The 22,215-nt window shown below is 45.4% G+C and overlaps 2 protein-coding genes across 3 annotated transcripts in view; both read left to right on the top strand.

The window, feature by feature from the left end:
- Window positions 1-73: 73 nt before the first annotated feature.
- On the top strand, window positions 74-4,577 carry LOC134728461 (TBC1 domain family member 2B-like). Its single transcript, XM_063593242.1, has 3 exons — window positions 74-92; window positions 833-1,239; window positions 1,787-4,577. Exons 1-3 carry the CDS (start codon window positions 74-76, stop codon window positions 1,901-1,903), a joined length of 543 nt encoding a protein of 180 aa, XP_063449312.1. The 3' UTR covers window positions 1,904-4,577.
- The window catches only part of LOC134728495 (TBC1 domain family member 2B-like), a 27,523-nt gene continuing 5,429 nt past the window's right edge, over window positions 122-22,215 (top strand). Inside the window, exons 1-2 of one of the 2 annotated variants that reach the window (XM_063593585.1) lie at window positions 122-389; window positions 20,036-20,199. In XM_063593585.1, coding sequence (XP_063449655.1) covers window positions 20,043-20,199 — 157 coding nt within the window. In that variant the 5' untranslated portion in view covers window positions 122-389; window positions 20,036-20,042. Of the gene's footprint in view, window positions 390-1,110; window positions 1,207-20,035; window positions 20,200-22,215 lie in introns of those variants that run through there. The other variant, XM_063593586.1, reaches the window with a different exon arrangement.

The raw sequence follows: 22,215 nt of genomic DNA, 5'->3' as shown, positions 1-22,215 counted from the left end.
CTATGGTTTGTTGGGCGGAGCGTTAGGACGCGCCTCTGGTCACCTTAGCAACGGAGGACGCCGGAAGTCGGAGATGCTAAGCAGCACCGAATGTTAGGGGCTGTGCTTCCAAACTTAACCTGTTTATGTGGTGGCGAGATTTGACTGCTATGTGCTTTCTCGCTCATTTCGTATTTGTTTTTAACTACGCAGATTGATTCGCGCAAGTTTTTTCTAATCCTGTAGAGAACCGGCTGCGTGTGTGTGTGTGTGTGTGTGTATGTGTGTGTCTTCCAATCGCATTCTTCAGACGGTGACATTCTTTGAAGAAAAAAGTGCAAAACTTGCTCTTGGACTCACATTCATACTCTCCTCTTCCCCAGCCCACTTGCTCTTCAGGACGAAGCTGAGTGAGTCTTTCTCATCCAAAAAAGGCTTTTGGGCCGGATGCGGTGGCTCATGCCTGTAATCCCAGCACTTTAAGAGACCAAGGCAAGCAGATCACTTGAGGTCAGGAGCTTGAGACCAGCCTGACCAACAGGGCGAAACCCCGTCTCTATTAAAAATACAAAAAGTAGCCGGGCGAGGTGGCGGGCGCCTGTAATCCCAAGTACTCGGGAGGCTGAGGCGGGAGAATTGCTTGAACCCGGGAGGCGGAGGTTGCAGTGAGCCGAGATGGCTCCACTACTCTCCAGCCTGGGCGACAGAGCGAGACTCCGGCAGGGCGGGGACTTGGCAGGTGCGGGAGGCAGGACCTGGCTTCCGGGGCGTCGCGGGGGCAACGGCCAGCGGGCTAGGACAACTGCCAACGGGCTTGGAGGGGGGCGTTCTACAAGTTCCAGGCCACTTTGAGCGCCTGAGGGAGGAGCGGGGCGGCGGGAAGGGGGCGCCGCGGGGGCAGGGAGCGCAGCAGCCGCAGCGCGAAGGCGCGGAGGCCGGGGAACAAACGGTTGGCGCGCAGGCAGCCATACCGGGGCCGGAGCCCGGGCAGAAGAGGGCAGCGACGGCGATGGGGAGGCTGCAGAGCCCGGGGCGGGTACCGCGCGGGAACCAGCGCGACTGCGTGGCTATCGCAGCCGTCGGTTCGTGTTGGACGGGCGCCGCTGCTGCCTCTGCTACTTCAAGAACCCCCACGACCCGCTGCCCCTCGGCCACCTGGACATAGCGGAAGCCTGCTTCAGCTACCAGCGCGCCGACGAGGCGGCGGAGCAGCCTGCGCACTTCCAGGTGCGCAGCGCGGGAGCCGCCACGGTGCTTGAGGTGGGAACTCGCGCCCTGCAAGCGCCTGGGCCCTTCTGTTCGCGCTCCCTGCCTCCCCTGGGGGCCTGCCCCATCCACCCTCCTTTCTCCAAGGCCTCCTCGCACCCTGCCAACGTCGGCCTGCCTTTCCCCACTTCTCCACATCCCGTCCTCGTTCCTATCTCCTCCCCTCCACCTGGGCTTAGGCCCGTGTGGCTGGGGCTACCCAGCCCAGTCTCCTTCCTCAGACACTTTGACCCATTATCTCCCTCTGCTCCTTCCCTCTGACCTCTCTCTAGTGTCTTCTCACCCCCAGCATCCCGTGGATGTCCGGTGCAGCCCTCCCAAGCATTCATAACCGTAGGCTTCTGCCCCAGGGGCCTCCTTTAGAACTCTGCTAGGACCTTGGTACATCAGTTAACCGCTCTGCCCTTCAGCGTCCTCTAAAATGAGATAGCAGTAGTATCTATATCACGGGGTGTTGAGATTAAACTAATTATACTCTAAACTGCTCAGTAAATGTTAGTACATTTATTTTATTTTTATTTATTTGTTCTTTTTGCCATAGGATCTCGCTCTGTTGTGCAGACTGAAGTGCAGTGGTGTGATCTCAGCTAACTGCAGCCTCATGCCTGGGCTCAAGGGATCCTCCCACCTGAGCCTCCCACCTGAGCCTCCCAAGTAGCCGGGACCACAGGTGCAGGCCCACGCCTGGCTAATTTAAAAAATGGTTTTTTTGTGTGTGTGTGGAGATGGGGGTCTCGCTATGTTGCTCAGGCTAGTCTCGAACTCCTGGGCTCAAACCATCCTCCCCACCCATCTTCCTGGGATTCCAGACATGAGCCACAGTGCATTTAGCACTATAGACAAAAAGAGTCAGAAATGGCAGGGCCCTTAGAGATATTCCACTACATTTCCTCCGAGAGTGGGCAGGGATGCTCCAGCTAAGGTCACACAGCCAGTAAGTGGCAGACCCTCTTTTCTTGCTCCTTGTTTTGTCCAGGAGAGGTCGGAGGGGGTCACTTCAGCCAGTTAGGCCTTGCTCTTTGAGGCTCTTTTAATCCTCCAGCGAAGAGACATAATGGGAAAAATAATGCAGAAGCAGGAGAGTAGAGTGGGGAGTCCTGGTGCTGAGAGGCCTCCCCTTTCCTTGGGAGTCCTTAGCGGGCTAGACTCTGTCACCTCCGAGGGGTCCACCTGCTTCGAGCACATAGAGGGATCTGGGCCCAGGCCTGGAGCCCAGTATCCTTTCTCCAGGCTGTGCTCCCTGCCTGGCTCCTGTGAACCTCCACCTTCTCTCTCACTCCTCTTCCGCGCTGCAGGCTCGGCTTTCTCCAGGGCAGCAGGGTTGGGCTGGGATGTATGAAAGCACTCTCAAAGCTGGCCACGCGGAGAGCAGAGTAGGCAGGCTCTTGGCCTTATGAGCACAGGACTGTTCCTCAGACCCCCAGAGCTGCTAACAGCTGGAGCTGCCCCCGGAGATGTTCTCAGAGCTTTGTCGACTCAGCTTTTGCCAATTCAAGCAGGATCTGATTCCCATGTTCTCTCGGGTTCCTCTGTCCTGTCTGTAAGTGGGTGCAGACAGCCTGTTTCCCCGAAGGAAGCCAGCCAGGGTTGCAGTCCTACTCAGGCTTACTTTGCGCCTGTATAAACATGGGAATGACCCCGGTGGAAGACCTTTGCCAAAGGTAGAGGCTCTTCCTCAGTGTATACATGGACTGTCCCCATGTCAGGTGAATTTCCTGTAGGATATTTATTAACAAAGAAAATAGAGCGTCATGTTTCAGATTTTTCTCAGATGACTGTAAAGGCCTATATGGGTTACAGGGCATACTGTCAGGAGCATGGCTTTAGACTTGGATGGGCTTGAACTTGAAGCAGGAGCCTGCTGCTCACATGTACTGGACAAGTTATACCACGTCCCAGTTCCTCTTTGGTCTTCTCATTCCTCATCTTCAATGGGAATCTTACCTTCCTCATTAGTGGCTGTGAGGATTCTGGAGAATGTTATGGAAATAGCTGGCACATTTTCCATAGTGGTATGGAAAATAGTAGGCACTACATGGCATATGAAACATCAAGCAGTGTTTTTGGCCAACTATGTAGTATATTCATATAATGGCATATTATGTGGTAGTAAACAAAGGAACTAGAGCTATAGGTGTCAATGTGGATTACTCTCACAAACATAAAATTGAGCAAGAAATAAGTTACAGACTGATTCTGTTCAGAATGATACCATTTATAGAAAGGTTAAGAAGATCATGTAAAATAGTGCTACAGATCACAAGGATATATACTGTGTCAGGAGGGGAAGAGATGCAAGGGGGTGATGAGCTCTGGTTTCTAGGTGGTGGTTGCCTCTGATGGGAAGAGGGGGGATGTGATTGGGAATGGCTGCCTTGGGGCTGGTGCCTTGTGGCTTCCACTGTTGTTTTGCAGTGTTTTATTTCTTGGACTGGGTGGTGGGTGCATCAGTGTTTGTTGTGTTATGCCATCCATCTTTTTTTTTTTTTTTTTTTTTTTTTGAGACAAGAGTTTTGCTCCTGTTGCCTAGACTGGAGCGCAATGGCGCGCTATCAGCTCACTGCAACCTCCGCCTCCCGGGTTCAAGTGATTCTCCTGCCTCAACCTCCCAAGTAAGTGGGATTACAGGCATGCGCCATCACGCCTGGCTAATGTTGTATCTTTAGTAGACACGGGGTTTCACCATGGTGATCAGGCTGGTCTCAAACTCCTGACCTCTGGTGATCCACCCGCCTCGGCCTCCCAAAGTGCTCAGATTACAGGCACGAGCCACTGTGCCTGGCCGCTATCCATCTTGTTGTAGGTTCAGAGTATTTCTTTTTTTTTTAAGAAAAGGAAATATTTTCCTTTGGGTTACTGACAATGGAGGAATATTTTGACATGTAAAATTAAATTGGTCACAGAGTAAGATAATACCTGAGGCCTCGAGTGTTGGCTATTTACAACAATGGAAATGGAAACAGGCAAGGCTTTCCAAAAGAAGGGATCAGGGTTTTAGAGTAGGGGTGTTTTTTGTTTGTTTGTTTGTTTTGAGACATTGTTTCGCTCTTGTTGCCCAGGCTGGAGTGCAATGGTGCGATCTCAGCTCACCACAACCTCTGCCTCCCAGGTTCAAGCAATTCTCTTGCCTCAGCCTCCCGAGTAGCTGGGATTACAGGTGTACGCCATCACACCCAGTTAATTTTTGTATTTTTAGTAGAGACGGGGTTTCTCCATGTTGGTCAGGCTGGTCTCGAACTCCCAACCTCAGGTGATCCACCTGTCTTGGCCTCCCAAAGTGCTGAGATTACAGGCGTGAGCCACTGTGCCCGGCCAGGGGTGTGTTTTAAGAAAGATAAATTTCATTGTACCATTATTTCTTTTGAGCTCTAGAAGTAAAAACTTTATGGTGGTAAATAAGGAAATTACCGATTTATCTTCCTTTTCATCTTTCAGATCCAAGAACTGATTCCCATAAGCCTTAATGTTTCACTTTAGGGCTGTCCAGCCATAGAGGAGACCCTGATTTCTAAGGATTTTTAAGTTAGGTTTTAGCCCTGCTCAGACTTCAGCTAGTTGTGTATAATTTTACAAATACCATTTCTTTTCACAGAGGGTTAAAAAGTAAAGAAAAATCAGCAATGTTCTTATTATAGTATTATATATTTTTCTTATTTTAAAGCATCTTTGAGCCTTCTCTGGAGAAGCTGTGGTTTTGTTGGGCTTTTCCAAAATGTTTTACTATGTGAGTCTTAAAGCTGATACAAGAATTTCTTGGTAAACTCCTCTATTCCAAAACTTAGGGATCTGATCTGGTGCCTTATTTTACAGATGCGGTAATAGAGGCTGGAGAGGGTATGTAATTTTGCTGATGTCATGAAGCTAGACTCAGACCCTCTCTGAAAGTAGAGGCTCCAGGAACAGTGAGTGTCCAAAATGTGGAATATCTAATTGTATTGTCCGGTCTGACAAGTCTACTTTTTTTGACTTTGGATATTAATTGTTTTGGATCAGATAAGGTATAGTAGTCTTTCCTTTTACTGTATTTGATAGCTGTCCTTTTTGGACAGTGAGTATCACCAGGAACATTTTACTGCCCAGTTCTTTACCAGGATGCATAGTACCTTTTACTGGACATATCTGCAAACTGTTGTAAGGGCCTAGCAGAGGCTGACGCTACTGTGTGCGTATCTCTGTGTGTGTAGGGGGGCTGGAGGCTTCTCGTGGAGCTTTACTGGAATCTGAGGCACTTAGGGGAAGGAGAGCATGTGATTGACTGAGGGTGAAGTTTAAACAGCCTTGCTCTTCCGGATCTCTGCAGTCTTCGGAGCAAGAGAGTGTCATCAGACAGTCAGCAAATGATTTCCTTCCTCTGCTGCCTTCTTGTAGGTGCTTGGTGCTCAAATGGACATGTGTGTTGGTTTCCGAGCCACATGTAACAGAATAGCTATGTACACCTATTCTTAACCCACTTTTGTGGGAGTGTGCATTCCCTGTTGTTGAAATTGCTCTTAATGACAAACATGTATTGGCTTGGGTAATCAGAGTGTGTTCAGTACAAACTAGATGTGGTGAACCAGCATTCTTTGCTGTATGGTTCTCCTAAGTTGTTCTACCCTGGAGCATCTACTCAGTCTTGAAGCATTATTTAACCTTTAAGTTATGGGGGCTTAAACTTTTCAAGGCTTTCCAATTAGTAAGTTCCTTCAAGGCAAGTCCAGTATTGTGCTTGTGATACCACAATGGCATTCCATCTTCCACTGCCTTTCACACAGTCCTCATTGCACGGGAGTCCCCAACCTATTTCCTACCTGCCAGAAGGTGAGCTCCCTAAGGACTGTTTGTATCCTCAGTTCACGCAACAGTATCTGGCACAAAGGAGGCTTTCTATAGACCAGTGTTTGTGTTTGTGTTCCTGAAAAATTCATATGTTGATGCTCCAACTCCCAATGTGATGATATTTAGAAGTGGGGCCTTTGGGAGGTAATTAGGTCATGAGGGTGGAGCCTTCATGAATGGTATTAGTGCCCTTATAAACGAGACCCTGGAGAGATGATCTCCTGCTCCACCTATGAGGATACAGCGAAAAGGCATTCCTTTGCAAACCAGGAAGAGGGCCCTTGCCAGGAACCAAATTGACCAGCACCTTGATTTCGGACATTCTAGTCTCCAGAGCTAAGGAGTCAATTTGTGTTGTTTAAGCCACTCAGTCTGTGGTGTTTTTGTTATAGCAGCCTAAACTGACTAAGGTATGGTGCCCAGGTAGACACCTGTTGAATGAATGAATAGAAAATGGTTACCCAGTAAGCACTGGTTTTGGTGACGCTTTAGAACTGATCAGCCAGAACTCCCAAATGTACAGATGTATTACATGCCATTCTTGCCTCATGTCATAGAGGAGGCAGCCATTCAGTAAATGCCCACTGAATAGAACGGATATTGGGAATCCAAAAGGGGGTTATGACTCACCCTTCCCCAGAGGAGAGAGCTTACTTACAGTCAGTTCTGTATTTTCAGGTATCTTGTATTTCATGCCCATAGTCAGGACTTCGAGGACACTGTTACAGCAGGGGCAAACTTTTTATGTAAAGGGCCACATAGTATTTTGGTTTTGCACACTCTTCCATCTCTGTCACTATTCTGCTGTAGTAGTACAGAAACAACCGTAGAATGAGTATAGCTGCATTCTGATTTTTACTTATGTACTCTGAAATTTGGATCTCATGTAATTTTCACATTTCACAAAATATTCTTTTAATTGTTTTCAGCCATTTAAAAATGTTAGCTGGGCACAGCGGCTCACTCCGGTACTCCTCCCAGCACTTTGGGAGGCCAAAGTGGGAGGATCACTTGAGCCCAAGAGTTCAAGACCAACCTGGGCAACAAAGTGAGACCCCATCTCTATAAAAATTTTAAAACTGGCCAGATGTGGTAGCAAATGTCTGTAGTCCCAGCTACTTGGGAGGCTGAGGCAGGATTGCTTGAGCCCAAGAGGTAGAGATTGCAGTGAGCTGTGTTCGCACCACTGTACTCCAACCTGGGTGACAAGCTGTTTTTTGTTTCAAAAAAACAAAATAGCAAAATAAAAATGTTAAAACCATTCTTGGCTTGTAGATTGTACAGAAATAGGCAGAGGCTGGAAATGACTCCAGGCTGTAGTTCACTGACTTGCGTTCTAGGAAGGCCTCGGGAGCTTCCCACTCAGTCACTCACTGTGTGTGATTAGGCACTAGGGATATGACTGGACAAGATAGTCCCTGTCCTTGTGGAGCTGTCAGTATCCAGGGAACAGATATTAATAAAATATAACAAACACCAACCAGTGCTAGGAAGTTTGAAAGGAAAGAGAGGCAGTGCATGTATAGTTCAGGATCTTGATGTGGTTTAGGGGTTGGGGAGGGCTAGGAAAGACTTTCCTGAAGAAGCGACATTCCAGCTGAGACACAAAGGACGAGTTGGTGTTGACTGGGGGGCGTGGAGAGGGGGAGTAAAGTGTTCTAGGGAGAGGAAGTGGCATAAACAGAGGCCTTTAGGTGAGGGTGCTGTTTGCATGTGGGACTCAAGGAGTGCCTGGTGGCCGCTAGGGGTGAAGGGGACATAGCCTTTGGAAGAGGCAGGGCTTGGGTCCGGGCAGGATTTTGGTCTTTGTCCTAAGAGCTATAGAGTCAGTGAAGAGTTTTAAGCAGAGTTTGACAAATCGTTTCTTTTCTTTCTTCTTCTTCTCCCAAATTGATTATCTTTGTTTATTTGGGCTGCTGTGATAAAATACCATAGACAAGGTAGCTTATGAACAACAGAAATTTATTTCTCATAGTTCTGGAGGCTGGGAAGTCCAAGATGAAGACAGCAGCAGATTTGGTGTCTGGTGGGGGCTCACTCTCTGTTTTAGAGATGATGCCTTCTAGCGGTGTTCTCACAGCAGAAGGGACAGACAAGTTCCCTCTGGGGCCTCCATCTATGTATACATATATATGTGTGTATATATCCATGTATGTATACATATATATGTATGTATGTATGTAGCTACCTAGCTAAGTGTATTTTTCTCCTGAAATCCCTTTTACCACTCTGGCCTCTTCTATAAGGACCCTGATCTCATTCCAGAGGGGTCTGCCCTCATGACTTAATCACTTCCCACAAGGCTTCACTCTTACTACTATTATCTTGGGGACTAGGTCTCAACATAGGAATTTTGTGGGGACACAGACATTCAGACCGTGGCACTGATGGTTTAGTCATGCCTAGTATTTTTATTTAACTAGGTTGGAGGATTATCTTGTTTGTGTATGAAGGGTTGAAGTATTTATATGTTATGTACTGGCAAACATTTAAAAGTAGATAAATGCAAAGCTGAACCTATTTGGAGCAGTTGCTTCTTAATTGTTTCTGAGTTGGGGGTGCTGTGATGGATGAAGCTCGCTTTGGCAGGTATGTGTGGCTGGGGCCAGCCCCACCCCGGTGGACTTCCTTTCCTGAAGGATTCCTAATGGCCCTTAGCATTGACTTCTCTCCTGCTGCACTTGCTTTGCTTGTATGCACATTGCCAGTTTCCTTCCGCCATGGAGATAACAATTTCTTGAGAAATGAAAGGAGGGGTCAGATGCATTCGGGGTGGAGGTGTACCAGCTCCCACCTCACTGAGGCATCTGATGAGGGTAGACAGGTGTCCTTGGTCAGACGCTTTTACCTTTGAGGCACTGGGGTGCAGACTTCCCACCTCCAGTCAGAACAAAATATAAACAGTAACAACCCCTTCCTCTAAAGAAAGAAAAGGACCCTGCCATTGTATCTCAGACTGGGAGAGGGAAGGGCATTTTCATTAGCAATTTTCAGTTCTGGTATTTATGTAGTGGGGTCTTAATGATATTTGATTGGGTGTTTACCTATATCGTATCAGGCTAGCCCTCAGCTGGGTTTCGTTTGCTTTCACAGAATGAATGTATTGTGGAAATGGTAAACTAGGTAGTCGTGACTAATTAGTGGCTTCTAACTAGTGTTCTGTGAAATACTCTGCCTAAAGTGCTCAGTTCAGTAAACATCCTGAGCACTCGGTTGTGTGAGACCATCTGAGGGGCAAGGAGCTGAGAGGATCCCTAGGGAGACTGTGGCTTTCATGATTGTCCAGTAGGCAGTAGCTCACCAGCCAGCACAGGGGGCCCTCAGTCGGCTAGAGATTCAGGATGGTTTTGCTCCCTGATCTAGTCTTTGAGCATCTGCTGTTGTGTCCTACTAGAGCATCACCTCCTAGGAGGAGATTTTGTCAGTATAGTTCACTACTGTGCCTTTCATGCTTAGAGGATGCCAGATGCTTATTGCCTAACCCAAGCTTTAAGCCCTCATATCCTCTTGGAGTGTGTGTGTGTGTGTGTGTGTGTGTGTGTGTGTGTGTGTAAACCTCTCCCTCTCTGGATCAGTGAGAGTGTTGTTAAGGTTACAAATAAGAAATGCCTAGCACACTGCCTGACTGATTGTAAGTGCTCTGTAAATGGTGGCTACACACCCCAGGCCTGCTGGCATTGCTGCCACTGTTGCCCCTCTGACTCTTTTGAGCCAGTAGGTGAAGTGTGTCTCCACTCCCTTGGGTGGAGTGGACAGGGTGCCTTTCTCAAGGGCAGTTGTGAGGGCTGAGCTGGCCGGGAAGGTGTGCTCTTCCTTCCAGGCCTCCCTCCCATAGGTCTTCTGCGGGCCCTGCAGTTGGCCCTGCTCTGACTCTTAGTTTTTGCTTCGTTCTTGACCCACTCAGGCCTGGTAGAAAGAGTTATCTGTGAGCACGGCGGGGGTTCCCAAGAATCTATTATGGTTTTAGTGTCTAGGACTCTAAAGTCGTGACAGTGACTCGTCTCTTCAGCCCCCGTTTGCAGCAGAGGGCGCAAACCAGCTCAAAGCAGGCACCCAGATGTTTGGTGAATTGGGAGAAGTTGTTCCTGTCCAGGAGCCGTAACGTGGTATTTGTAATTTTCCTCGTTGGAAGGCATGGCTCTGTCTGCCAAGAAAGACAAGGCATGTAGTCACCATGCTGCTGCCTCACAGTGACATTTTTAAAGCCAGACCTTCTAGAGAAGGAAGCAGGAAGGAAGGCGACTTGCTTTTGGGCCCGTGGAGTTTCAGCAGTTGCGGGAAGTTGCCTGGGCTGTGTGTGTGTGTTGCTGCATTGGTGCCTGGTCTTCTTTGATAGCTCCCAGGAGCATGAGGTTGTGCTTAGCAGTTGTGTCCCATCAGTCCTCTTGGTCTCGATCAGTTCACACGCTCCCAGGGCCCCACGTATCAGAAGGGCCGCCGTTGCATAACACTGTCCATGGAAATCACTGCAGTCATGAGAGGAGCAGTGGCTTTGGCCTGTAGACTCAGAGACCTTTCACCATGACTCAGCATGGGAAGCGGAGGCTCAGAGAACTTCAGCCTGTCTTGTCCAGGGCCACCAAGGGAGCAACTGAGCCATGTCTTCTGTTATATTTAGAATTGGGGGCTGAGGAGGGGCGCCTATCTGCATTCTCTGCCGGTCCTGGGTCCACCTGTTGCAGGGACCCAATTCTAAGGGACCTGAATCAATTCAATCTACTGCCTCAGCCTTTCAGAGGCTTCTCATTGCTTTAGGCCGAAGGCTGTGCTGCTGAACATGGCCTTCAGGGTCCCATGGGGTCTGACTCCTGTCATTTCCTCTGTTGCAGGCCCACTTGACTTCTTGCAGTTCTTCAGATGTATCGTCTTCCCGACAGGGCCTGCCTCAGGCTGTCCCTTTGCAGGGCGGGCTGTCTCTTCTCTGGTTACTTTTGCTTGTTCTTCAGAGAAGCCTTCCCTGTTCCTCCCACTCCTCACTGCCGTGCTTCTCCTTCACAGCCCTTACCACTGCCTGTAGTTACTGTATTTCTTTGTGTACTCATCTGTGGTCTAGCTCCCTTGCAAGGCTGGGAGCTCCATGGGGCAGGGACCCTGTCTGTCTTGTCTCTGGTTTACCCCAGTGCCTCACACGGCCTGGTACATGGTGGGTGTCCAGCATCGACTTGAGGAAGAGTGATGAGGGAAGGCTCCAGACCCTTTCAGGGGCAGAGTTGCTCTACTGCTCCTGCTCCTGCTGCTTGGGGCTCATCATCCTCTGCCCTGCACACCCGTGGCAGGGGAGGTCTGCCCACACCCACCTGCCTTTGTGCCACACTCCCTTCCCTAGCAGGACGATGGTTCCTCTCAGCACTGTTCTTTTTGTTTGGCCTCCTGGTGAGAGGTGAAGCCAGCTGGACTTCCTGGGTCGAGTGGGGACTTGGAGAACTTTTCTGTCTAGCTAGAGGATTGTAAACACACCAGTCAGCGCTGTGTCTAGCTAAAGGATTGTAAATGCACCAATCAGCACTCTATGTCTAGCTAAAGGATTGTAAATGCACCAATCAGCACTCTGTAAAAACGCACCAATCAGTGCTCTGTGTCCAGCTAAAGGATTGTAAACACACCAATCAGTACTCTGTAAAATGGATCAATCAGCACTCTGTAAAATGGACCAATCAGCGCTCTGTAAAATGGACCAATGAGCAGGATGTGGGCGGGGACAAATGAGGGAATAAAAGCTGGCCACCCCACCCAGCAGCGGCAACCTGCTCGGGTCCCCTTCCACGCTGTGGAACCTTTGTTCTTTCGCTCTTCATCATAAATCTTACTGCTGCTCACTCTTTGAGTCCGTGCCACCTTTAAGAGCTGCAACACTCACCACAAAGGTCCGCAGCTTCATTCTTGAAGTTGGCGAGACTAAGAACCCACCAGAAGGAACCAATTCTGGACACTGGGAAGGATGTTACCTTCGGACACAGTGTTGTTCACTTTTTTGACGGGGAACCAACAGCAGATAATACACCTTTGTATGTAAATGTATACTGTCAGTATGTACATAAAACTGAAAGAAAAATGTCACTGCTACATATAGTAAAGCTAAGTACTATTTTCTCTTTTAATACTAAAAAAAAATGCTTGTCCCCTCAAAATTGACTTCTTATCTTCTTAATTTGATATCCTGGCCCACAGTGGGTCACCACTCAAGTTTAGAGAAGCCCATTCTGCAGGACTGCCTGGCTGTGCAGCTGGCGCTCCCTCCCTCCCTGCTGCATTTTCCTCTCCCCCTCACTGTGGGATGGGGCTGAGGTTGTTCCCTTGGGTAAGAGGCTGTCCCTCCCTGCCTTCAGCAGTTTGAAGGGTTCTCAGGAAGACAGGCAGGCAAGGCCTGTGAGTCCTCTGCCACAGGTGCCGTAGGGTGCAGTTCAAGGCTGAACCCAGCATGTCACAGCCTCCCTGGGTGCACCAGGAAGAAATGGCTTATTCTTTGCGGTGTGGGTTTTGGGAGAGGCTAGTGATGGTTTTGCTGTGAAGACGAGTTTTGACTTAAAGGGCTTGAGCGATGGAGAGGGACTGGCCAAAGGGAAATGCAAGTTCAAGGACACCCATGCAGAGGCAAGGAAGTCAGAACAGGGTGTGTCTCACAAGTGGCATGGGTTCTCATGCCAGGTGCATAGGGTGCTTAAGGGGGTGAGGATAGAAGAGGAGCTGAGGAGGCCAGGGAGCCCAGGGTGAAGGGGTGGGGGTGTCTGCCCTTTGGGCAGTAGGGAACCAGTGGAGCTGTACCTGTCTGAAAGTTCTACAACAAGAGTATTGTTTCTTAGATGTTTGGTTTATTTGAGGCTGTGCATGTTTTATTAGGTGTTTGCTCTAATGTGTTAGAATTGGAAGGATGATGTACTCATCTGTCCAGGTAAATGTCTAGAGTATTTTGGAAAGGGTCTTTCTGATGACACCCTCCCAGATCCTCAGGATCAAAAGACATCATATCAGAAGTAAATATATTCTAACTTTGGACATTAACGCTCCAAACTTGAATGCCAACTGAAGCCTGGACCACAGCAGAAAGCAGCCTCTCAAAGTCCTTGGTTTGAAGGGCAATAGCTTTTTAGAGAGTGATTGTATTAATCTGCTCTGGCTGCTGTAACAAATTACCATAAACTTGATGGTTTAAAACAACACATATTAATTCTCTGATAGTTTGGGAGGCCAGAAGTTCAAAATCAGCTTCACTAGGCCTAAGTTCAGGTGTCGACAGGACTGGTTTCTTTGGAGGCTCCAGGGCAAAGTTGGTTCCGGGCCTCTTCCAGCTTCTGGTGGCTGCTGGCATTGCTTGGTCTATGGCTGGCTTGCTGTAATCTCTGCTTCCCTGGCCACATTGCCATCTCCTCTTCTGCAGTTGAATCTAGGCCCACTCCTGAGATAACAGCGTTAATCCATTCGTGAGGACTGAGCCTTCATGGCCTAATCACCTCTTAATGGTTCCACCTCTTAATACTATCACAGTGACAATTATATTTCAACATGAGTTTTGGAGGGGACGTTCAAACCATAGCAACTGACCTCTGGCTTGCAGGCCTGCCACCTGACAGATTCCCCATTTGGCCTGCCTTCTTAGTTGTGTGTTTGTACTTCATTGTAAAAGTCATGCATGTGTATAAAAAGAAAAATCAGCCATTGCTGAGGGGTGCACAGTTAAAAGTGAAAGTCCTTCTAAGTCCACTTCCCAGAAGTCACCACTAGAACTGAAATTGGTTATGTATGCACCCTGAAATTTGCTCGGTGTATATGTGATCTACACAGAGGGATCATACAGTATCCACTGTTTTAGTGTATAGCTATTTCAGTGACTTAGAATTCCACTCACTCTTCCTTCAAACGCAGTTTCTCTATATTTACCATGTCATGAGGCCCACTTATGCCAAAGCTGTGCTCTTACCTGCAGGTGAGTCAGGAGGGGTTAGCAATGGCGGGGAGTGTAGGGCCACTTGCCATGCCCCTTTGAACTGGGGCATTATATAGGCACTTATCTGGAATGTCTTAACTTGTTAGTCTTTATTAGAGCTCTTGTTCTAACAGAGTTCAGTTATATGAATGCGCCCTAATTTAACCAGTTTCCTAGCCACAGACATCTGCTTGTTTCTACTTTTGTTTGTCATTTCAAATAGCATTATTGTGGTATCCTTGTGTGTGTATATATGTATATATATATATATCTGTGTCCTTGTGAGAATATATTTGAGGAATTAATTTGTGGAGGAGGAAATACAGAGTCAACTTTATTGGGATGGCTACAGAGGAAACCCCCCCAACAACCTCCTCCCTGCACCCCCAACCTTTGTTTCCCTCAACAGGGCTTGTAGTCTGGAGGGAGGGAGGGAGCTGGCAGCAGTAGTAGCCTACCTCCCTCCCGTGCACGAAGTCCTGGCAAGTGCAAACCCTCTGCCTCCGCCATGTCATCCCACTGCTGAAGAGGTTGTGGTGTTGCCTAAAATGTGGCTGTGCAGGCAGTTTGTGGAGGAGTTAACTCGGAAGAGATTTGATGGAACATTTCCCAACAATTCTGTCAACTCGTAAATTCTAGCTGGTTATCAGAATTCAAACGCATGTCAAAAAACGCATGTCAAAAAAGTTATTACTGTTTTAGTTAAGACATTTTTAAACTGTTCAGACTTCCATCTGAAATATGTAAGCTTAGAAAGCAGTTTTCTTAAGGATGACACCGATCGCTGGTATTTGTTTAAAAAAAGCTCAGGCTGAACACAGCCCCTACTAAGGTGCTGTTTTGCTGCTTGCTGGCACTTTCTATTTCAGAGCAGCTGAGTGTTTATAGGTGGGCACCTAGCACAATGCCTGGGAGAACACAGAAGGCCCTCTCAAAGATCTGTCAAATGAGATTGGGATCTTTAAACAGCAGATACTGCCATAGAACAGACTCTAACACCAGCTTAAAAAATAGCCTCATTTAAACCAGCTGTGAGCTCCGCAGTAGAATGCACAGGCAGGACACATGGTTACCACCGAGGCCTCTGTGGGCCAGAGCAGATGGGGTGAGTGTGTCTGAAAAGTCTGCACCCTAATGACCCCCTTGTTGCACAGTCCCAGAACTGGGTTTCGCCACAAAAGAGCTAAAACAGGAATTGGCTATATAGTGTTTCAGTTTCTGGAGGCTTTCATTTTGAGCCTGATTCCATTTCTCTGTTACCCAGGGCTTGGCAAGTGGCACCGCACCCCCAGCAGGTTAGAGCACAGCTTTGTGTGAGTCGGCTTGTGACAGGCTGGAAACACAGAACCACTGTGGGAGGAAGGAGGGTGTGTGGCAGTTCTAAGTCACTGAAATTGCTGTTCTTTCTCCCCAGGCCATGTGGGGTGTCACTGTTCTTACTCCTCTTTCCTGCATTCCCCCTTTAGGAAGCAGAGCCAAGGAGCACAGTTTGATGGCTAGGGCAAGTGGCAAGGAGAATTGAATTCCTAAAATTGATGGTGTTAGTAGTCACATACCACCTAAGAGAAAGCTGTTGTGAGATCCTTGCCATAGGCAGGGCCACTGAAACGTCGTGGTACACTGAGTCCAGCGGCGTGTCAAAAAAACGAGCAAAAGTAAAGTAAGCATTTGTGAGAGTTTTCTTCCTGAGCAGCTATTTTGAAATAGCTTTCTCTACACTTTTATAATTTTTTATAATTTTTATAAAATCAGACTTTATACAGTATCTTGCTCATTAGGTCACATGGGAATTGACTAGAATCCTTTTATGCAGTGTTTTATGAAGATGTGTGGCACAATGCCAGGCTCTGGAAGAGACTTAGGAAATAAATAGCATGTGCAAGATGCTTTATGTTGTTGACCAGCTCCCTCTTGGTCCTAAGTAAATAAGCCATGAGAAAGTGAATATAGGTTCTAAACAGTGACTCTTTGTTAAAGCAGTTAGCAAAAGGTTATACATTCACATGTTGTAACAGTGTGATGAGAACATAAGTGTGTTATATAATTTCTCTTCATTCTTCTGAATGTTTAAAGTACAAGTAAAAAGGAAACACGATATGCTTTGAAAAACACATTGAGGGGCGGGGTGTGGTGGCTCACGCCTGTAATCCCAGCACTTTGGGAGGCCAAGGCAGGCAGATCACGACGTCAGGAGTTTGAGACCAGCCTGGCCAACATGGCGAAACTCTGTCTCTACTAGAAATACAAAAATTAGCTGGGGGTGGTGGCAGGCGCCTGTAATCCCAGCTACTGGGGAGGCTGAGGCAGGAGAATCACTTGAACCCAGGAGGTGGAGGTTGCAGTGAGCCAAGATCACACCACTGCACTCCAGCCTGGGCAACAAGACTGAAACCCCATCTCAAAAAAACAAAAACAAAAACAAAAAACCACACACATTGAGAAATGACTATTTTACATGAGAATATCATCTGCCTGATTCAAACTAGAGATGAAACCACCTTTTCCCTCCTTATGTTTAATCTACCTCAGAAAACACCACATTATACATTTCTTCCTCTTCTGTGTTTATTTGCATGTTTATTTTAGTAACTTCATTGAGGTATAATTTACCTCCAATAAGTTCACTTATTTTAGGTGAATAGGCTGATGAATTTTAGAAATTATACACATTGATGTAAACACCTCCACAATCAAGATAAATAGAACATTTCCATCACCTTTAAAAATGCCTTCATGCTCTTTTGCAGTTGATCCCTTCCCTCAATCCCTGGCCCTGGGCAACCTCTGATCTGCTTTCTGTCATTATAGCTTTGACTTACAAAAGATTTTATATAAATGGAATCCTACTCAATGTAGTCTCCTGTGTGTCTTCTTTTTTTTTTTAATTTTTTTTTATTTTTTGAGATGGAGTCTCGCTCTGTCACCCAGGCTGGAGTGCAGTGGTGCAATCTCGGCTCACTGCAAGCTCTGCCTCCCGGGTTCACACCATTCTCCTGCCTCAGCTTCCCCAGTAGCTGGGATTACAAGCACCCACCACCAAGCCCTGCTAATTTTTTTGTATTTTTTAGTAGAGATGGGATTTCACCGTGTTAGCCAGGATGGTCTCGATCTCCTGACCTCGTGATCCACCTGCCTTGGCTTCCCAAAGTGCTGGGATTAGAGGCGTGAGCCACCGCGCCCGGCCTGTGTGTCTTCTTTCACTGAACCTTTTGGAGACTTATTTATATTGTTTGGTGTTTTCGTATTTCATCCCTTTTATTGCTGAGTAGTATTCAATAAGTACAGCTCTATGAAGTAAGAGGATATAAGCATATGTGTGTGTGTGCATATAAGTAGGTGGTTCATGTGAGCATGTCTCTTCCTCACCACTCCACTTACTGACTGCTCAAATGAATTAATTTAAGACGTCTCTTCATCTTTTGACAGTTTAACTTTTAAAATTTGACTATTCCTTTATTTCTTTTGCAACTTAAGGTTATACTTACAACTTTAAATATTATTTATATTAAGCAATTTGGTTATCATATGCCTTGATACAGTTTTCTTCATGATTCTTGTGCTTGAAGTTTGTTGAGCTTCTTTGATCTGTGAGTTTATAGTTTTCATCGAATTTGGAAAATTTTTTGGTCATTATTTCTTCATATACTTTTATTCCATCTCCTCCCTTTCTCCTCTCCTTCAGTGACTGGCTCATTTGTCCATCCATCCTTCCTTCCTTCGTTTCTTTTGTCTTTTTTTCTGTTTCATTTTAGGTCATTTCTATTGCAGGGTCATCAAATTCACTGGTCTTTCCTTCTACAATGTCTAGTCTGCTCTTATTCCTATTTAGCATATTTTTCATCATCGGCATTGTAGTTTTACCTTTGGAAATTTGATTTAAATCTGTTTTTAAAAAAATATCTTCCATGTCTCTAAGATGTTCATTTTTTTTTTCTAGCTCTGAGAACATGAAGAATACAGTTAGAACTTTTAGAGTCCCTGTCTGCTAATGTTATCATTTGTTGTTTCTGCCTGTTTCTGTTGATTGGTTGTTTTCCTCATTATGAGTTATACTTCCCACTTCTTGCATGCCTGGTCATTTTTAAAATTGGATATCAGCTATTGTGAATTTTACCTTTTTGTGTGCTGGATTTTTTGGTGTTGCTATAAATATTCTTGAGCTTTGTTCTTGGATGTATTAAATTACTCAGAAACAGTTTGATCCTTTTGAAGTTTGCTTTTAAGCTTTGCTAGGTAAGATGAGAGTAGGCTTTAGGGATATTGTTGGTAGCCTTTCTGAGTACTCTTTCGGATGCCCTGTGAATTATGAGGTTTTCCACTCTGTCTGGTGAGACTAGGCACTATTTCTGGTCCTGTGTGAGGCTCGGGGATTGTTTCCTTTGCTTCTCGCAGGGGGTTCTTTCTCTGTTCTCAGATAGCTTTCTTACATGCAAACCCTGATCAGTACTCAGTTGGAGATTTGGGGGACCGTCTAAGATCTCTGCAACACTCCCTCTGTGCAGCCCCCTTCTCTTTATTACTCTGCTCTGTCAGCTGCAGCTGCCTTGAGACTCCCCACTCTATCTTCTCAGCTCAGAGAGATGCTGGGCTCCTCCTGGGTGCCCCTTGCCTGCACCCTGGCCTGGAAACTGTCCCCGGACAGTAAGGTGGTCTTACCTCATTGGCTTTCTCTCTCTCAAGATCACTATCCTTTGCTGCCTGATGGCCAATGACCGAAAACCACAGTTTCTATACTTTTTTCAGTTCTTTAGTTTTCACGGCGGAAGGTAAATCTAGTTCCTGTTATTCCGTCTTCACCGGAAACAGAAATCCCAACCTAGTTTTTAAAACTTTTAATGAAATATTTTTAGCACACAGGCAAGTATATTGATTACTCAGATAGCCATGACTCATTTTTATAGTTTTGTCATTTTTCCACTGCATTTTTAAAAACAAAACATTACAGATACAATTAAAATCCTTTTTTTTTTTTTTTTTTCCAGACAGAGTCTCATCCTGTTGCCCAGGCTGGAGTGCATTGGTGCAATCTCGGCTCACTGCAGTCTCCATCTCCCGGGTTCAACCAATTCTCCCATCTAAGCCTCCCTAGTAGCTTGGATTACAGGCATGCGCCACCACACATGGCTAATTTTTGTATTTTTAGTAGAGATAGGGTTTCACCATGTTGGCCAGGCTGGTCTCAAACTCCTGACCTCAAGTGATCTTCCCACCTCAGCCTCCCACAGTGCTGGGATTACAGGCGTGAGCCACCGTGCCCAGCCAAATCCTCTCTTATTAATCCTATTCTTCTTCTCCTTTACAGAGGTAGCCAATATTCTGTATTTGATTATTGTCATTCATGTGTGGATTTTAAAAAATAGTTTTACTACATATGTATGTATCTATAAATAGTCTCTATTAACAGTATTATCTGAAGACATAAAACAGTATCATGCTGTACCTATAATTCTTCCATTTTCTTTCACTTTTCATTCAGCATTTAAAAAATATTTATCCCTATGATACAGATAGCTTTAGCTGAAATGTGCATTCCACAAGAACAATAATCTTGCTATGTTTTGTTCACTAGGATATTCCAAGCATCTAGATAGTGTCTGGCATGTGGTAGGCTCAATCAACATTTGTTGAATGAATGAGTTCATTTTAAGTGCTGTATAGTACTTGACTATATGAATATGCCACAGTTTATTCTCCTGTTGATGAATGTTTAGCTTGTTGTAACTTTTTTTTTTTTTTTGTAATATGAACAGTGTTGCAGTGAATGTTCTTGTTTGTGTCTCCTTGTGCACGTATGTAAGGATTTATTTTAAGAAATACTGGGTGTTAGGGGCAGGCACCTCTCCAACTTAGCAGTACCTTGCTGAGTTACTCTCCATGGTAATATTATCAATTTATACTCCCACCAGCAGTGTATAAGAATGCCAATTTCTCCATATTCTCACCAACATTTGATATTATCAGATATTTTAATTTTTGCCAATCCTATATACATAAGATTACATTTTGTTTTATTTTGTTTTTGTTAATAACACATATCATTTTTCCCAATAGAAATTTGATGTCTTCTTTCCATCCTGGGAATGGACATAGTGATAGTCGGAGGTCTGTGTTTTATGCCAATGAAAAGTGGGAATTTTTAGACCCAACCCCTAAGGACCTAGAGGAGTCCATAGTACAGGAAGAAAAGAAGGAGCCAACCCCTGAAGGAAACAAAGGTATCAACACACTTCCTGTTGTCTGTCATTCTCTCTACTGCCATCTGTTAACCACCAGTGATGTGGGAGGCACTTTATTAGCAGGTATTTCTAGAAGCATAAGGCCTAATTGGGGCTTGCATTTCCTTTATGGGACTTAAAACATAAAGGCTTGGCAAATTATTTAATAAATGTTATAAGAAATAAATGACTGTCTAGTCCAATGGCTCAAAATTTTTTGGGAAATAAAACACTTGGAAGTCATGATTCTCTTTATGGAAATATTGATTTTTAAAAACTGTATAGTTAATATAAATGATCAGGGCCAGGTGCGGTGGCTCATGCCTATAATCCCAGCACTTTGGGAGGCTGAGGTGGGTAGATCACTAGGTCATGAATTTGAGACCAGCCTGGCCAACATGGTGAGACCCTGTCTCTACTAAAAATACAAAAATTAGCCAGGCAGGAGAATTGCTTGAATCCGGGAGGCGGAGGTTGCAGTGAGCCAAGATTGCGCCACTGCACTCCAGCCTGGGCAACAGAGCGAGACTCTTCCTCAAAAAAAAAAAAAAAAAAAAAATTTTGTCTTTAGAAAACTCATCAAATTAAGATTGATAATTCAGAATAACATTGGATTTTTGTTATTTGAGTAATATTATATGACTGTGGCATTTTGGGAAAATCATTCATTTCATTCTTTCTGTATCAGGCACATTTAGAGTTTATGACCTGGTTCTGTGTGTAATCTTATTCTTCAGATTCCCAATGCACAGTTTTTGCTTGTCTGTAGATGCTGTTGTTATTATGACACACATAATAGGTGTGTCCTTAGGGTAGGGTAGGGTAGGGTCCATTGGAGTCACCGTAGCTATTAATTCAAATAGGATCTTTCCAGAAGCATTTATTATAGATACTATTTGATATTGAATCTTTATTAAAAATTGTTTTAATGGTTAATAGATATTGTGAACTGCCACTGTATGTTCAGTTGGTTACCTTTTGCCCTCATTTATTCTACTCCAACAACCGGCCTAGGTTCTGTTCTTCAAACCTACAAGGCATGCTCCTATCTCAGTAACCTTTACAATTGCTGTTCTTTCCATCTGGAATGCTTTCTTCACATATCTGCATAACTGACTTCCTATCTGCCTTCAGATCTTTGTGCAAATGTCATCTTAGGGAAATATTTTCTGATCGCCCTAGTTATAATTGCAACTTAAATCTCCTACTTCTTGTCCCTCTTTTCTACTTAATTTTCTCCTTAGCAACTATCACTATCTGGCAGGCCCTATATTTCACTGCCTCATTGTCTTTCTCCCCTTTCCTAGAATATTAGTTTCATGAGAATAGGAACTGTATCCACCTAGTTGCCTACTCAATACATTATACCTAAGACAGTACCTGGAGTAAAGCAGATACTAAACTATTTGAGTGAATAAAAAAACAAAAAAACAGGAACGAGTGAGTGAATGGATGAATAAAAATATAAATGGTTGAAAACATATATGAATAAATATTTAGATGAAAAATACTCTAAGGCCAGATGTGGTGGCTCACGCCTATAATCCCAGCACTTTGGGAGACCAAGGCAGGCGGATCATGAGTTCAGGAGTTCGAGACCAGCCTGGCCAACATGGTGAAACTCGTCTCTACTAAAAATACAAAAATTAGCCAGGTGTGGTGGTGGCGTGTGCCTGTAGTCCCAGCTACTCAGGAGGCTGAGGCAGGAGAATCGCTTGAACTCAGGAGGTAGAGGTTGCAGTGAGCTGAGATTGTGCCACTGCACTCCAGCCTAGATGACAAAGTGAGATTCCATCTCAAAACAAACAAACAAAAATACTCTGATAGTAACCTGTATTTTTGTGCAGTAGAAATAAGATAACCCATTAAAAAATTGAGTTTTTAGATATGGATAATTTTTTGCTTGCCTGCCTGGCAATATTTAAGTTAAGTTGGTATCCAATGTTATTTAGCTACAGTAATGTTTGGAGTGCTATAAAATTTGTAATCAAATACATTTGTTACTTTTTAAAAAGT

The sequence above is a fragment of the Pan paniscus genome, chromosome 10, assembly GCF_029289425.2.
Source record: "Pan paniscus chromosome 10, NHGRI_mPanPan1-v2.0_pri, whole genome shotgun sequence".
In the NCBI taxonomy this organism is placed as follows: domain Eukaryota; kingdom Metazoa; phylum Chordata; class Mammalia; order Primates; family Hominidae; genus Pan; species Pan paniscus.
This window is presented reverse-complemented; position numbering and strand designations above follow the sequence as displayed.

Bases quoted from the DNA above. Each gene is read 5' to 3' on its own strand.
- LOC134728461 (XM_063593242.1), top strand. The intron at 1,240-1,786 runs GTGGGAACTCGC...TTTTTGCCATAG, and splicing joins GAGCCGCCACGGTGCTTGAG to GATCTCGCTCTGTTGTGCAG.